Raw genomic sequence first — 18,673 nt, forward strand, 5'->3', positions numbered from 1 at the left:
AAAGGATACTGAATGAAATTTACTGTATGTCAAATTTGAAAACGAAAATGAAAGAAAAGACTTAAAATATCTACAGTCAATTGCCACCACTTACACTGAGGTCATGCAGCATTTAAGCGTCAACTTAGAAATTCTAGATGGCATTCACTGTGGCATCACAAGATTAGCAATGGTGCTGACTGTACCGACATCTATTCAGTTTGGCATCAGTGTGAACAGGAACAGAAAAGAACACGCAAAGCCTAATGAGATGAGAGAGTAATATGGAATGTTCAGTGTTTACTGACTGTGTTACCTATACAGAATTATCTCCCCACAGAGGAGATAAAGTCAGGTAAGGTCTATGATGTAAAAGGTTAACAGGAATCTTGCAAACACAAGCTTTTAAAAGTTAACTGCACTGCAGTATGGCAGCATAAAAAAAGGAAAGAAAAGAGAAAAGAAAAAAGAAATTGCAACTTTAAAAATCACAATTCATGAAGTGTCGTTAATGATACAAAATACCTAGAAATAGGCTAAACTGAAGATGATAAAACTATAAAATACTACAGATAGCCAATTAAATGTAAAGAGATACAACCAGGAGCCAAGGGCTTTTTGTCATAAAGACATTGCTCTTCTCCATAATGATTTAGAAACTCATGTGATATTTTTCTGTGCATGTGACTTGTGTGCAGGTGACTGTGTGTGAAAGCCAAAAGATGTCGGGTCTCCTAGAGCTGAAGTTGTGTGCAGTGTGATCCAGGTGATATGGGGGCTGGGATCCTAGCTCAGGTCCTCTGGAAGAGCAGCGCTCACTCTTAACTACTGAGCCAAGCCATCTACTCTCCAGACATGAAATCTGAATACAGAATATGAAAAATTGCTTTTAAATTTTATATATACAAAAAGGTCACTGTGACAAAGTCACTCTAAAAACATCTGTGAGTTTATCCTCTATCAAACCTTAGGATCTATTAAAACAGTGTGGTTTGGGTATAACAGTCGTGCTGGGGTTGGAGGAATGGCTCAGCAGTGAAGAGTGCAGTGGACCTAGGTTCAGTTTCCAGCACACACCTGGAAATTCACAAGTATCTGTAACTCCAGTTCCATGGGATCAGATGCCCTCGCTTGTGCTCTGACAGGCAGTGGGCTCACATATAGTGTGCATAAATACATGAAGACAAAATATTCATGTACATAATATAAATAAGCCTTTTAAAAAGTAACAGACATATTGGTCAATAAAACAAATGAGAAAATCTATTACAATATTGACATTTATTTCTTGTAAGTAACCAACAGTTATCTAATTAGACTTGAGATCTACTAAATATGAAGAAATCCATGCCTGGTACTATAAACGCAGCCAATTACCCGGGGCTGGTGAGATCATGACCCCTACAAGAAAACCTACGACTGCTATGGTCCCAAACCAGCATAAATGCCACATGCATTCCTAATACTTATCTTTATAGCCACAGTTGAGTTTAGCTCTTGCGCGTCACCAAAGAAACTTCTCATTGCAACAGATGTAGACCATTGCAAAACATCCACAACTGGTCAAAATGCAGAGAACAACTAACTGATCATGGAGTGTTCAAGCCCAACTGGTAGATCTATGACACAACCCCTATGGCTAAGAGAGCAGTGCAGAAAGAGCAGAAAGATTTCAGCAGCCAGAGGACTAGGTCCTCTGCTGCGATGTCTTCTGCATCCACAAAATCTCAACCATCCAGCACCTAAACAAGAGCTACAGAATGACAGCACTCACTGGCATGCCAACATGGATGAGGGGACTCTCCCAAAGCCATACTTCTACATGAAGGACCTACAGGCAACTGGCAGATGCTGAGAGAGAGAACAGGTCTTCTTCAAGGATAAAGACATCCACTGGATAGGTTATCTCCCCCTAAGCAGTCAGCTCTAAACACATAAAAGTAAATAGACTCAGCAGGTTGTATTCATATTGTATATGTGCCTGTGTACATATATACAATGTGTGTACTTATATACATAGAAACACACATATATAACCATTAAAGAAAGAAGAGGTTATGAATTTGAGAGGGAATGGGAAGGAAGAGGGAGGATTTGGGGAACAAGGAGGGATGAAAATGATGTAAATATAGTACACACACACACACACACACACACACACACACACACACACACACGGAATATCCAACAAAATAATAAAGAAAAAAGATTGATGTTAGTAATGATAATTTCTCTGTGACAGACTGAAAAGTGTTCCACAATGACCAAGCCCTTTGATTATTATGATTATTATTATAATAATATATTATTATATATTATATATATAACCTTTTGCTCATGTAATTTTATGTCATCTTATCAACCCAATATTTATATTGGCTGGTTTATATTTTTCTCTTTGAATTTTCCATAGTTTTTTATTTTAAAGTAGTATTTAAACCATATGTATGCTTGCAGTTTTGCTATGTAAATTAGACTATCTTTATCTAATAAAAGTCATTCTACTTTTAAAAAGCAGGTAAGAAAATATAAATTAAAATAAAAAGTAATAAAGGGACAAGACAAGAAGACAAAACAGGCTTTATAAACCAATGAAGGACGTAGACAATACATTAAATAGGTGTTCTACAAACTCTTCTCCCCATGGGCTGCCCATGCTCCAGTAGAAGGACATGGACATCCTGATAGCACTAAGTGGACTCCCTGGGCTTTAAAATGAATGCATGAATGTCTGAGATAAATATGGTGGTAGGGTCCTGGAGGAGTTGGAGAAGAATGGGGTGGGTGGGATCAAAACACATATATGCTCATATGCATTCTCAAGTGGTACGGGAGAATTGTCTGTAATCTGTCAATCATGTTTTAAATAAAACACTGATTGGCCAGGCAGAAAGGTAAAGGTGGAAAAACCAGACAAGAAGTAGAAATGATGTAATGAGAACAGGAGAACTCTGGGAAGGAGGAAGTTGATTCCTACCACTCCTGCCCAGACCTCCGAAGCAGCAGGATGTGATCTACAACCACTGAAAAAGATACTGAACCACATGGCTAACATAGATCAGAAAAATGGGTTAATCAAGATATGAGAGTTAGCCAGTGAGAGGCCAATCAGCTTTATAACTTTAGAGACCTATGTGTGATTTTCTTTGGGGCTAAACAGTTGTGGGGTACCAGGCGGGACAGAAACCCAAACAAGCAGGCCTGGCCCCTTCATGTTGAAAAACCAAGCAAAAGTGCATCTTTATTTCTTATCAAACCATAAAATCAATACAGAATGCAGCTATGTTTTTTTAGAATGCAATAAGGATTTTTAACTTTGTGTTATACAATTCTTTAAAACATCCCAAAGACATTAACTATAGGAAAATACTAATAATTTGAAATATTTTAAAATAACAAACATCTGTCTATTGGATAAAACCCAAAGGAGCTTCAAAATGTAACCTACAAGCTGAAGAAAATTTACAACAGAGAGAAGAAAAAATGTACTCATAATATTCAGAACTATGTTTATGAAATCATTAAAATACAGACAAGCCAAAGGGAGAGAAGCTGGGCCAATAACAAAATGAAGCATTTCATAGACGAACAAACACGAGAGGCCTGTAACTACATGAAGAGATGCTCCACCAACGTGTAAAACCTGAGCACAATATATAAGATACAAGGTCGCACTAACATCAGCCTGGCAAATATTTTCCTATCCATTAATTTGACACATCAGCTGGGTGGATCAAAGGAAGCTCTTCCCCACTGAAGCTGAGAGTACACGCTTGAATGACCATTTTTTCCACTTACCTGGAAAGCTGAAGATGTGTACAACTTAGCCCCTAACTACGCCATTGCCAAAAAGGGTCTTAAACATTGGAGAAATTCTCACACAAGGACACCAGAAGAGTTGTGGAAAAGAACATCCATAGTGGTATTTTCCAAAATCAAATTAAATATAAGCATTTATCAATGGCAGATTATACTCATAAATTGCTATGTATTCATAGAGTAGAACACTAAACCACATGACAAATAAACAAGATAAATATGACACTCATCAAAAATGAATCACAAAAGTGTATGCAATCTGATTAAACTTACAAAACCCATGACTGGGAGGTTATCGGGCCCCAGGGGGTAATCTGTCATCACTGTCTTGTTAAGTGGTCTGGCCGTCTACAAATTTATGTTTGTATTCTCAGACTGGGTTCTCTCAATTTGGTGAGAGAAGCTTCTTTTCCAGAGGGCAGTGGTAGACAGAGTCAAGGTGCTGAGAATGAGTGACCATGGATGGATCATGACTATCAACCTTCTTCCTTCTGTCTAAGCCTCAGGCGACATTGTGGAAGAAGGGGCGGGAAGAGCTGGAGGATGGGAAGGAAAGCTTGGAAACGCGGTCTTCTGGAGACCACATGGAGGTTGCACGTAACAGCTCATAGCAGCTGTGGTTACCTACACAAAATCTGCACAAGATCCAGCCAGTAAAGATACCATCCTTCATAAGGGAGGGGACTCCAAAACTCTACCCTTAACCTTTTAGCAGACGATCTCTTGTCAGTTGGTGGCTCCTTCTAAGAAAAGGAGAACATGGTTGTTCCCTTTATTCATATCTCACCCGATGTTACATACCCGCACACCTATAGCCAGCACTAACTAACTGCACTCAGGATTATTAATTATATTAATAGCAATATAAAGAAAGAGGACATGAAGTTGGGAGCGGAACAGTGGCAAGCACCAGGAAGAGCTGGAAGGAGGTAGTGGTGAGTAGCTAAGCTCAAAGAACACATTGTATAAATGTACGAAAATGTCAAAGAGCAAATAAAACATTATTTTAAAAAAAATGCAAGGGTTCAAACCAAATCACAGAAAAATATACAGCCTGCTTCATCTTGTAGAGATTTAAAATGGGCAAAACTGCATTCCACACATACACATGTATGTACATACAATCACACATAAATTCACATGTGGGGTATGCATACATGTAGTAAAATGACAAAAAAAAAGAAATGGCGTGACAGATGAGGAGAAAAACGCAGTTACTCTGAAAGGTAAGGAAGCTAATGTAGTCAGAAAGGCGGACAGCCTGAAGATCTCAAGTTGTATGTTTTACTCTTCGATCTGGGAAATGGCTCACAGTGGTTGTTTAGCTATTATTTGAAGTAGCTAGATTTTATACATAATAACTATTTTAGCATGCAAATGTATGTTTATATTCATGTTAGAAAAAGGATCAAGCCTAATAGTACTTTCTTGGAATCCCAGTTGCTCAGGAGGCTGAGACAGGAGGGTGCAGTTCCATGCCTACCTGGGCTACAGAGTCAGTTCAAGGCCAACCTGGGCAAAATAGGACCTAAAAACAGGGCAGGGAAGACAGTCTGTGATTTGGTACTTGCCTGGAATGCATAGAGGCCCTGCCTTCATTCACAATGCCACACACACACAAGGAAAAGAAAGGTGAGTTAAGAACTGATGAGATGGTCCAGCAGGCAGACACCTGTGGTCCAGCCTGACAACCTGAGTCCAATCCCTGCAACCCACAGAGTAGCAGAGAAGAGCTGACTCCTGCAATTGTTCTCTGGCCTCCAGTTGCACCTTGAAGCATGCAGATACGTACATGTATGTGCACGCACACACACACACACACACACACACACACACGCACGCACGCACGCACGCACGCACGCACGCACGCGCACACACACAATAAATGTAAAATTGAAAACAAAAAGCAAAGCCCTCAAAAATAAGTTAACAAGATTTTGATATCTCATGTTCTCCTCCCTCCATCCTTCTCCCCTCCCTACTCTCCTTACCTCCACCCACACTCACAATTTACTCGGGAGATCTGGTCTACCGCCCCTTTCCACGGGAGGACTCACCCTCTCTGATGAGTGAATGGGGGGTGGGGTGGGGTGGGGGAAATGGAGGAAGCAGAAGGAGGGGAGGGAGAAGGAACTGGGTTTGGTCTTTAAAACAAAACAGACCATTTTAAAACAATAAAATAAAATAAATAATTTTGATATCTCAAAGAGTTCTGTACGATATAATAATGTGTTTTACTGCCAGTACTATAAAGTATAGTCAACTCCAAGTCTGACCCGCAGACTTGATGCTTGTGAAAACAATCATTACATTTTCCAGATTGGTCACTGCCATTCTTGTCAGCTATTTACTGTGGAAACAGAAACGTGAGACTACAGGGGTTATGCGTGTGTGCGTGTGTGCGTGAGTGCATGCGTGTGTGTGTGTGTGTGTGTGTGTGTGTGTGTGTAACTGTAACACGGTGGCCACTCAGGCTATTGAGGAATCAAGTAGCTTACTGGTGTTCTTTTAAGTGTCTAGCGAATCCTTTTATGGTATACCTTTTCTTTTTCTTCTTTTGTGAATTCTCTGTTCAGGTCCCAGGCCCATTTTCTGAGTGAGTCATTTCTTTCTTTCTTTTAACAATTCCTTGACAACCTTTTGTAGCTCTTTATAAATTCTGGATATTAATCCTCTGCCAGATGTATAGATGGCAAAGACTCTCTCCCACTCTGCACCAGGATGGACGTTCACTGGAAAATGCCCTTCAGAATGCTCATGTAGGTGGTGGCTCTAAGGAACAGCGCTCTGAGAGATTTGGAAAATGAACGTGCAAGGAGCAAGAAAGGACCCAAAAGCTCCGAGCTCGAGAAGCTGCCTGGGCTAGAGGAGGTGACTCCAGCCGCTGAAATGATGAAGTGTGAGGCACTAAATGGAGGGAAACTCGGAGGACAGGGCCATCAATCACTGCCAAGCTTATCTTCTGACGGAGTGGGATTCCAGCTTCCAGATGTTGCATTAAAACATAATGCTTCCCCTGGGACTCACATGGCAGGCTTCCCCGTTTCACTCAGCTAACTAATTATGAGAAAATGTGACATTGGTATTTCACTGTTTCTACCGGGACAAATCATTCCCAGCAGGAGGGAGAAGTTGTTATTTTTTTTATTCAGTTTTCCTTTGTCATTAAAAAGAAATTACTTACACAGCAGTAAATAAACTCTTGTTAGGCAGAAGGAACTTTCCTCCCCTCTCAATAATTCAGTCAATTTACCTTAATGCTGACAATCATTTCTTTGTTTTCCCCCCCGCAATGTGCTGAAGTTTAAAAAAAAGGAACGTTTGGATATTGAATCTGGGTTTAAATTAACTCTACCACTTGGTAGCCATGTGATATCAAGGCAGTTACTTAAGGACCTGTTTCCCTGGCTATAAAGGTAGGATGACGCAGGCCCTGTAGGCTGTTACCTATTAACAATGAAACAGGGTAATGCAGTTAAAGTTCTGAGTAAGTGCTCAATACATTTTATCTTCTCTTCTCAAAGACCCTAAAACTGTGTTATGAACATAAAAATAACGTATGTGCCATCTGTGCCTGGTGGCAGCAATCTTACATGAGCACTCACCCAATTCTGAACCCATTCATTCCTTGGGGACTACAAGGCAAATTATGTATTAAGCGTTTTCTTCTTTCACAGTCTGATGTAAAAATAGAGGTTTCTAGTGAAGAGTTGATGTTTATAGAGAAAGTCAAAAGAGGCAGATTTATCTTTGATGACCATTATATTTTTAAGCTTTTCTTGGTTTCTTTCTTTATTTGTTTTGAGAAGAAAACTCATTAAATTTCCGGTGCTGGCCCCCACATAGTAACTTTTCTGCCTCTGTCTCCTGAGTAGCTGGGATTGTGTGCACACGCCAACACACCTAACCTCCACGCTATGTGGAGCAGACATCAGCCAATCTACATCTCCTCTCACACTGCCTGCATGGAAGAACATAACAACCCAGTGTCTGAGTGCCTGTAACACACTGGAGGGTCATTTCTGCAGAAGACACACAGAGCAGATACGAAGAGCCCCGATGCACAGGCAAACAGAATCAGAGAGAAGGAGTGGGGTTGCTGCACCCATGTGATCTCTGAAGAGAACCTGAAAGGATGGGAAGCAGCAGAGCTAGCGGACTTTCTAAGTTAGATTTCTCCAAGAATGAATTTTGTTTCAGAAATAGCTGAAGGGAGCAGCTGCTACTGAAGGAAATGGGACTGCCGGTGGAAAGGGAACAAAAGAGAGCACTGAGAGGCACAGGCTTTTATATTCTGGCTTCATAATCTGTTTGCCAATGTGTCTCTGTTCTTTTAGAATAAACTGGAAAAACCTGATTCACCTCTTTGGGGTGCATGGCAATGTCATTCCAGAGTGGTGGCGTGACATTGAAGATGCTTTATGGCGGCCACAGCAAATGTTATTCCTAAAATATATAAAGGTAAGGAAACATACAGTGTGTGCTAGACAGAAAATCATAGTGAAAAAGAAACGTAAAATACTCCCTAAGGATGCGCAGACTTGTCGATGATGGACAGTTAGACAGCATAGGTAAATCAGCATGCATGTTTAAACTGTTTTTAGAAGTTGCAGGAGACTAAGAGGCAAACATAGATAATGCATTTTTGAATTCACCAAAATATAATACTCATCTAAATTTGCATAGTAGTTCCTCAACTAATCACATTTAATCGTTGTTAAAATACCAGGAGCAAGTTATTTGGGCTGGGGCCACCTTTCAGATCTTCAAAGGATGCTGACATATCCTTAGAGACCCCTCCTAACCCCTAAAACAAAGTGGTAGAACTTTAACTTTCGCAGAACTTTAACTTAGAATCCTCCGCCCCCTGCAAATAGAGGATGTACTCTTAGAGACAGGAAGACAAAAGCAGCCAAAGGTTATTAAGGGTAAAAATAGCTCAAAATAAAGGCAAACACACATTTCTAATTTATCATTTGGACATGGAAGCTGAAGGACTTGTAAATATACAATCAAAATCCTATTCATACCAGCAACAATCAGCAAAATAGCATGCAATAATGGTTTACCATTAGGTGGTTGATTACCTAATTCGGACTTAATGGGCCTCAAGCATAATTTTCCCTACAGTTCTTCAAGAACATGACACAACATTGTTCCAATATTAGGACAGATTTTATAAGGTAGCAGCAGGAGAGGTGGTCTGAAACTCCCTCTCCATTTCCTTAATTCATTCACTTAATAAATACTTTTAATGTTTTCTTTTCATTGGACACGATATCAAAGAAATTCAGTCTGAAGAGCTAGCTAAGAAAAGCATCAGAATTGTGTGTCATGCTTAGAAAGACATATGTCACAGTGGGTGGATCAGAAAGCTTTCACTAAAAGTAAAATAAAGGTGAGCAGAAACCATCTATGTGACAGAAAGGAAGAGCCATTTCCTTCTAGGGAACAGAAAGAATGAAAACAGGAGATGCAAAAAATAAATATTTTTTTTTAAAAAGGCAGGTGATCCAGAAACTGGATAGAGTCATATGCCTGGAATGCAGGTTATTGACAGGGGAATGGGAAAAGACGGAGGCTAAAACAGTCACGGTAGAGGGAGATGAAGATTCCGTCCTTAGAGCCTACCAGACCTTGGTAAAATACAATATCAAAAAGCCAATCACAATATTTAATCTGTTGCAAAATGCCTATCCTATATGTGAAGGATGCTATGTACACTCAGTAAACCGGAACGTGGTAATGTACAGGTGTGGGATATGTTTATGGAATAATCTGAAAGATCCAAGAAAGAGCCACATCAACAAGCCCTCAGCGAAACCTGAATACCGATATTTGTGAAGTATCATTCTACGGTCTGATGAACCACTGCAGCCTCCCGACAAACAATTTTGAGTGACTGCTGGAATAAGTGAGCAGAGGTTAGAGATGACATAATTAGATGTTTTGTCCTTTGAGTGAAGCGGCTGCCTCTTAAAATAAGAACAATTCACCCTGACTGAGGACCAGCTCGCTCACTGGCCGAGCAGCTCCGTTTCAGACTTAAAGCACTCTGCCAATGGCTGTGCAGAGATGCAGCCTCACCATCTGGAAAGGACTCGGGAGATTATCTCCTGTAACACCTAATTTTAGAGGTGAAAATCACGTTAATAGAAAATACATGCTTACCTAAAAAATTATGCAACATTTGTGACGGTTGAACAGAACCAGGCAGAAGATATTAAATAAAGGTATTATTTCCAAGATGGTTACAACTGATTTGGAAATAATACCAAATAACAAACTCAGTTTCTGTGGATCAAGTTTTTAAAAGTGTTAAGACATTTCACACTAGAAAAACTACAGAGTCAACATCTTAGAGACTTTCTTAATAATTTTCTGCTCTGACAGTGAGGAATAAGGGCCAAGGACAAATTTGACTGCATAATTTGGATAAAAATGACATCTTCTTACCATGATCTTCCGAAGAGACTGGTGACCTAAAAAAGATAATAGAAACATAGTAAGTATTTTATGAATGATAATGATAACAGTACATAAATAATTTTACAGAAATTACAGTGGAATTCAGTTAAGGTGCAGCTGGAGAGATGGTTCAGTGGTAAAGAGCATGTGCTATTCCTGCAGAGGACCTAGGTTTGGTACCCAGTATCCACATGGAGACTCACAGTCATCCTTAAACATAGTTCCAGATTATCTGACACCTTGTGGCCTCCATGGCTACCAGGCACACACATGGCACACATACATACACACAGGCAAAACACTCGAACACATAAAATAAAAAAAATAATAAATAAATCATAAGAGAAAGTCAGTAAAGGAGAAGCTGAGCATATTAGTTGATGTAATTAATGTACTTGTTAAAAGGCATATTCTAGTTCATACAATTTTCATATCATCTTGATCGGTTGAGTATCATGGGTTACTATAATGTCAGCAGCTTAGGCATGGCGGCACAGGGCTGCAACAAACATGCTTCCTCTGATATACTGTATACTTTTCTCTTCATAGCTGGCCCATCACAGTCATTAGGGTGGCAACCCATGGCAAGTGAAGATGTTGGCAAATGTAGCACTGATATTCATGAGCCATGAGAGAGAAACATTAGAGGGGTAGACTAGTTGTTGAAGCAATGTTAAACAACTTGAGGACGCAACTGCTTCCCTCGATCTACGGATGAGCAATATAACCTTTTATTATGTGAGTACATAGCAATGGTTGCATACATGGTAGTAATGGAAAGAAAATGTGCCTACCCATTAGTGCAAAGTGCTAACCAGTTTCAGCCTCATGGGCCTTTCCAAGTAGAATTTTGCACATGAAAGAGAGAGTTCCACGACTTGGCAGGGGAAAAAATGAGTGTCCAAGAGGCAAATAAACTACATGAATAATGAGCAGAAATGGACAAATCACTACCCTAAGAAACAGTCAGCGTCCCCTGTTGGAGCTGATTTATGTGCCTCTTAAAGTTTCCCAGATGTTGTGCTGTCTACACACTGGTCCTTGTAGGTAAGTACCTCCTGGCAATGTGGAAACACACCATACTTAGAAAAAGCAGGACTCTCTGTCCCATTTGTTGAATTGAATGGATTTCAGTACCATCAGGCTGACGTTCAGAATCAGGTACATTTTAAGGCTCTTTAAACATGATCAATCCTATTACCTTCAACTGATCTTAAGAATTGTTGGCTTCAGAGCTATCTAGGAGAAAGGGAGCTTTGGAATGAGTACCCTCAAAGCCAAAAGATGGCCAAGACATCCAGCAATAAGGATACCCATATCTAGTTTAGTAAGGGAAAAAATAAGTGGGGGTGTGATGAACAGAAGGTAAAATGGAATTAAAAGATGATTCTAAAGCACATAGATTGGAAATAATATGCACTAATAAAGCTGCCTGGGGCATGAGAAGTGAGCCAGCAACAAAGGAACAGCTTCACTTTTGATTTTGTTTATGAAAACTAAGCAAAAATGTATTAACAATTTCTGATAGAGAATGAGAACAAAGAAAAATCCATGCCCATGGTCTCCTGCATGTCCCAGGTGGGAGCCTCCGAGGCACAATCTTTCCTGCCTTCCTGCAGGGCATTTAATACTAAATCTGAAAAAGTCCAGATGGCTCCATCAAAGTCCCACGGGGATGCATTCTAAAGTACGTCCAGGCGGCGAGGACGAACTATCCGTCTCAGAGTGTTTTGCAAGGATTAGTCATGTTGAATTTCTGTGGCTGAACGTCTCCCACACTCCAAGACTTGTGGAATCTGAAGACATATGGACTATTTCAACCCTCACCCGGCATTTCACCTTTTAGTGCAAACATCACTAGATCATCCTTCGGAGACAGGCACGCCATCCATTTAGGCTGGAAATGGGCATACAAGGTTTCACGGAACTCGGCTCAGGGAAGAAGAAACATCCCACCAAGAGCGGGATACGTGGTTATTTTTAGCCTAGAGGCTGAAGCCCAGGGAAGGATTGTCTTTCTGACAGCCATCCCTGACAGCTAAGGTACACAGGAACCCTCTCTCCTCACTCTCCCACCATGCCCGAGAGCCACGAACTTGCTCAGTTTCCATCCATGTACACAGTCTCAGATCTAGAAGCTGCCTCACGATGTGAACTGCGACTAACACTAACTCAACTATGTAGATTCCCTCTCTATATTTTCCTAATCACTAGTCTTTATGATGATCTACAGAATATATATGGTTTGGTTGTGTTTTATTGCTTGTTTGGCACTATCTACCTTCTTATTGCATTCAAATTCAGGGAACTGGAAAAAAACAATAACAAAACCAAAGTAAGAAGTCAAAGACTATACTTAAAATTTATTATTCTGTTTCCTTAAACCTAAATTGTTATCATTCATGCTAAAGTCTTTTAATAGGCATCGATGTAACGAGGGAGTCACGGTCCCAAATGTTTGTCCCTCATGAAGTCATGAAGAAACAAAGGACAGTATTGAAAAAGTCATAATCTAGTGAAGAATAAAAAACCTGCTTATAAGACAGTGGCATAACACAGAAAAATAAATGCTTACACCATAGTGAAAAGTAGAACAATCAAACAAAATGTAAGAAGTAAAAGGTTAACAATGCAGAGAGTCACGTCCCGAAGAATGAAACAAACTCAGAGGGTCAAAAGCATCTTGCCCCAGCTTTAGGGAACCAATAATAGCTCATTAAGTAAGTGAGAGAAAAATTCTAGACAGAAGCGATAGGTACATAAGCCAGCCAGAACTGAAATCTCATAGACGCCATCAGAAACATAAATAACTCAGTACTGCTGAAACACACAGGAATGACAAACCCATGGCTGGGGGAGTTAGGGCCATTCCATATGGAGCCCATAAATCTATTTTCAACTGTCTGGAATTGACTTTCCAAAATAAATACCAAAAAAAAGTTTGAAAGTCACATGCTCTGGTTTCTAATTTTGACTGACCTAAAGAGAACAGAGAGGAGATAAACTCAGGGGTTACTGTTTCACGTCAGGAACAAAGAGTAAAAGTGTCTGTTTCTTGATTCTCTTTGAAATCCATGAAAAATAATGAGGAAGATAGAAACCAATAAAAATATCTTTTATTAATCTAGATGTTTATAAGTTAAAGCACCATACGTGAAGAAGGGTCACCAAATAGAATAAGAGCTGGACTACATTTCAGGAGGACAGTCATGATTATAATAATCTATAAAGACTCAGCAACATCATATACCACAAAGCCAGGGCAGAAAGCCCCCACTCTGAGCTGAGATGTCCTGCTCTTGAGATGTTGGAGCAAACTGCAGAAGAGAGTGCTGATCCAAAAGCATCTGTAAGTGAACTACCCAAAGTCAAGCATCCTGCAATCATCTACCTCAAGCCAAAAGATCTGGAAAGAATTTACCCAGTGAAAATATCACAAGTAATCAAAAAGCCACCACAGACCCACAAAACATCCAAATGCCAATAGGAACATACAGAAGAGATGAGGGCATGAAGTTACAAATGGTTACTCACTCTGCATGACATCGAAAATGGAAAAAGTGAAGAGAGCAGCGAGTTGGGAGGGAAACAGAGCCTTTGAGAATTGCAGAAAGGAATGTAGTGACCAGGAAACTCATGTGGACAGAAGAGAGCACAGGTTTACCTGGCCTTTAACTAGTGCATTAGAGAGAGAGAAAAGTCTACCTGTTGCCATGGTAAAGAAAAAAGTAGCATAAGAGGTAAATAATATAAAATGTCAAGACATAAAACACTTTTAAAAGTGTTCCACTATTTTATTGATAATTTTTATTTTTTATTTATATTTAAATTAGTGCAGACATAAGGGTCCCAGAATAAAAGATGTTTGAATTCTTTTTTGTTTGTTTGTTTGTTTTGAGACAGGGTGCTTTGGAGCTTGTCCTGGAATGCATTTTGTAGACTAGGCTGGCTTTGAACTCACTGAGATCTGCCTGTCTCTGCCTCCTGAGTGCTGGGATTAAAGTAAAACGTAAAAATGCATTGAAGGCAGTATTAGGCAATATCTCTAGATGTCTTGGGGGCTCAGTTTATTCTCTAGAAAAGAGGGATTTCTACAGAAAAGTGTGACTATACAAAATTAATAGAAGAAAGTGAAAAAGGCACAACACATAGAAAGATATGCCATATTCATAGCAATACAAGATGAGCTACTTATTAAATACAGAAACAGAGTCATCTTTACATATATTGTAAACACTATCTTAAAATTAATATAGAATCAAAAAGGACCTTAGGAAAGCAAGGCAATCTTGAGAAAAGTGAACAAATCTGAAGGCATTAAACTACCAGACTTTCAAATATACTACTCTCTCCTTGACATGGCTGCATGACAAGACTGGACCAATAGACATGCTATCTCTTCCAGATGCTGGATTTGGTTCCTGTTCCCTGTTTGTACAGAAGACTGTGATCTGTGAGTCTATCTCTAAATAAATAACCCTTTATTATACTCAATTCTGAGCTAGTGTGGGATTTCTTTTTAGCATCCGTCTTCAGTTATTTAACATAAACTGGTCTTCCCTGAAACCATATACACACAAACAACAAAAATAAACAAGTTGTATTTATATATTTTTTCATATATACACATATACATGTAACAATAGTAATAAAAAAGAAGCTATCCATTTGACATGAAGGGAGGAACTGGGAAGTGTTGAGGGAGGAAAGGGATAGGGGTTAAGTGATATAATTCTACTTTAATTTAAATGTATAAAAATAAATTTAAGGAGAAAAAACTCATTACAAAGATATAGTAACCAAACAGCATGTAATCTCTATATAAACAGATGTACCAACTCAGAAGTGGCATAGAATAAGAATAAAGATCATAAGTAAAGACACATAGTACACCTCAGTGATTTGCTACAAAGGCACCAAGAACACCCAATAAGAAAATCAGTCTTCAGCAAGTGACTCTGGGAGAACCAGAAATCTGCATGTAAAAGAATGAAATTAGATTATTTTCTTATATACAAGAGTCAAATCAATTTTTCATAAACATACAACTAGTATGTGCTTAATTAAAAATGTATTTAAAAAACACTAAAAGATTAAGGACTTGTATAAATATAAGGTCCCCAAATCACAAAATTACTAGAAAAAAATTAATAAAAGTGTCACGACAGTGGCATGACAGACCTTGAAAGCAATAGAAACAGAAACAAAGTCAGACAAATGCAATTCTATCACACTGAAAAGATTCCTGCACAGCAAAGGAAGCAATCGGCAGGGATAAAATATGCAATGTATAATGAAAAATGATAGCAAAAAAAGAATCGATCAAGAACAAAATCACAACCGACATTACCCAAAAGAAACAAATGACAAACAAACAAACAAACTGCTCAGAATCATGTCATCCAGAAAAATGGAAGCCCAAAGCCAAAACCATATACTGTGAGAAATACTCTCATATACTGTAAAGATTTGTGACTCGTATTGGTTTAATAAAAATGCCGATTGACCAGTAGCCAGGCATGAAGTATAGGCAGGGCAACCAGACTAAGAGAATTCTGGGAAGAGGAAAGGCTCAGTCTGAAGTCACCACCCAAATGCGGAGGAGTAAGATAAAAATGCTGCACTGAGATAAGATATCAAGCCATGTGGCTAAACATAGACAAGAATTATAGATTAATTTAAGTTGTAAGAGATAATTAATAATAAGCCTGAGCTAATAGGACAGTTTATAATTAATATAAACCCCCGTGTACTTCTTTGAGACTGAATGTCTGTAAGACCAGGTGGGACAAAAACTTCCATCTACAACCATAAAATCTTACTCCTGTTAGAGTGGTCATCATCACCAAAACATTCAAATAATAATAATGATGGCAAGAATGGAGGAAGAGAACCCTTGTAGGCTCTTGACTGGAATATCAGTTCATAAGGCCATAACCCACATCTATGGAGGTTACCAGGCTGTTTGGAGAGATCCCGAGTAAAGAACATGATCCACAATTGGTCAACTACAAAGAATAAGTAACCATGGGGAGCACAGCCCCACTGAGTACATCTATAATGCAATTCTTACACTGAAGGCTCAACAATGCAACTCCTATAATGAAGACTCAGGGACACTGCAGAAGAAGACCCAGAATGATCGCAAGAACCATAGGATCAGAACAATTTCTGCTGGTTAGTGCCTCTAGCCATGCCAGAAAAGATCCAGAGAAACAGCACTATTTTAGGTAGAGGATCATGCTATTAACTAGTATATCTTTTTATTTTACTTTATATTTAAACTAAAACAGAGTAGGGATCCTAAAGCAAAAGATGTTTGAATTCTTCAAGCAATATTTTTTTCTCAAAAAAGCAAATCTGTGTTGAAGGTTGTAGACAATATTTTTAGACTTTTGTTTTTGTTTTTGTTTTGTTTTTTGATTCAGAGGTTCTTTATGTAGCCCTGGCTTTCCTAGAACTAACTCTAGACTAAGTTGGCTTTGAACTCACAAAGATCCCCTGCCTCTGCCTCCAAAGTGCTAGAATTAAAGGCATGTGCCACTGCTATCAGACATCTCTAGACTTCTCATGGACTATATTTATTCACTGAAATCAAGGTTTTCACCAGGAGAGTATGAATATATGAAATTATCTAACTATATCAGTGCTTAGATCCTTTAATACAGTTCATCATGTTGTGGTGACTTCCAACCATAAAAGTATTTCTTTGCTACTTTATAACTGTAATTTTGCTATGAATTGTTATGAATTATAATGTAAATACCTGATATGCAAGATATTTGATATGTGACCCCTGTGAAAAGGTCATTATACTCCCAAAGGGGTTGTGACCCACAGGTTGAGAACTACTGAACTATATGCTTTTGTGATGTATCATTATACAAAATTCTATACAATTATTTTATACTATAAGAATCAGAGGGAATGAGAGCTAAGACATGTGATGAGCATGGGCTCCTGTATTGGACAGTGCTGTACCTAGACTCTGTCAGTCATAAGGCACAAGATCAAAGATCATTCTCAAACTGCCGTCTATTCACAATTTCCATTCCCAACCTCCTGCCTTTCATGTAGGTCAGCCATAGGCCTAAGGACACTGAAAACGTCATGGCCAATTTCCTACGAGCAAAGCAACAAAATGTACTAGCAAAAGCATGTTAAAGTCATGAAGGGACATGGTCTTAAAAAGTGTGGTACCTCCTGTGCCATTTCATCCCTTTCCATCGGTGAACTCAGAGCTGAAGTAATAGATGTCACGGCTATTCTAGTCTTTTAACCTTGCATAATGATTTGCAGTAGGCTTTGGAGATGTGCATTGTGGTAGCTCCCACGAGTTGCTCTAAATCTGTAAGATTTATAAAATTCTATTTTTTAACGACACTATCTTAATTCTTTTTTTTTTAAAGCCTCAACACAGTGCTCCACTTTCTTCTCATCTCATGGCTTTCATTTAATGGCATCCATAGTTTTTCTGCTTGGTCCCTCCTTTAGTGTATCTGCATAGTTTCCTCCCTTAGAAACTGGATGTCAAAGAGGACAGAGTACGTGAATACTAAGATCCTATCTACACATTCTATTACTTTTTGAAGAGAATTATCTACAAAATAATGCTTATCTTCCTTCCCAGCATTCCCAAGATACATACTTAACCATCACAATTCTGGGAGACCATCAGAATGATGGGACCACCACATTGAGAGGAGCTTTAAAAAAAAAAAAACATGCAAGATAGGTATGAAAAATAGTGAGGTATTCTTCTAAGACAATAGACAGTAGATGGGGTAGAAGAACTCTGGGATATTTATAGACACAGACTTGTCCAGTACAGCAAACTTGTAACAGAAATACAGCAGCCACTCTAGGTGAGCAGGCACCTGTACTGCCTCTACACACTGCTTAGTACACTGTGAGAAAATAAACCAGTCTTAGTGGTAAGAGCCTCACTGGGGGTAAAGCAGAGAATGAAACAGCACACATATGCCCATGCACAGAGAGCTATTGTGTGCATGGATTTTACTAATGTTCCTTTCTTGTGACGCCTTTGCTCTTCACCTTCCAGGTGAGGACTGTAGCTAACAAAGTCATTTCTATAAAGACTGAGGTGATTACACACCCTATTCAGTGAACGTTTTTTATTCTCATCACTCAAGAGACTGAGGGAAGACAGATTTCTGTGAGTTCCAGGACAGCCAGGGCTGTTACACAGAGAAACCCTATCTCAAAAAAAAACAATACATACATACATACATAGAGAAGCTTCTTGTCTGCTTTATCAACTCTGCATTTTCTTGCCCAGCCCATTTTTTTCTTCTTCTTTTTCCTGACTACAGCCCATCAGAACTTCCTGGCCTCTCTTAACCTATACTCCTCATACTTTGGTAGAACACATTTTTTTTTTTTTAAA

At 39.1% G+C, this 18,673-nt stretch overlaps 1 protein-coding gene across 4 annotated transcripts in view; it reads right to left on the reverse strand.

Annotated features, from left to right (window-relative positions):
• The window catches only part of Dgki (diacylglycerol kinase iota), a 454,067-nt gene that overhangs the window by 50,069 nt on the left and 385,325 nt on the right, over positions 1–18,673 (reverse strand). For all 4 annotated transcript variants that reach the window (XM_038320431.2, XM_038320432.2, XM_038320430.1 and 1 more), the window contains one exon: positions 10,255–10,280. In XM_038320431.2, the coding sequence (XP_038176359.1) occupies positions 10,255–10,280 (26 nt within the window). The remainder of the gene's footprint in view (positions 1–10,254; positions 10,281–18,673) is intronic.

The sequence above is a fragment of the Arvicola amphibius genome, chromosome 2 (assembly GCF_903992535.2).
Source record: "Arvicola amphibius chromosome 2, mArvAmp1.2, whole genome shotgun sequence".
Lineage (NCBI taxonomy): Eukaryota > Metazoa > Chordata > Mammalia > Rodentia > Cricetidae > Arvicola > Arvicola amphibius.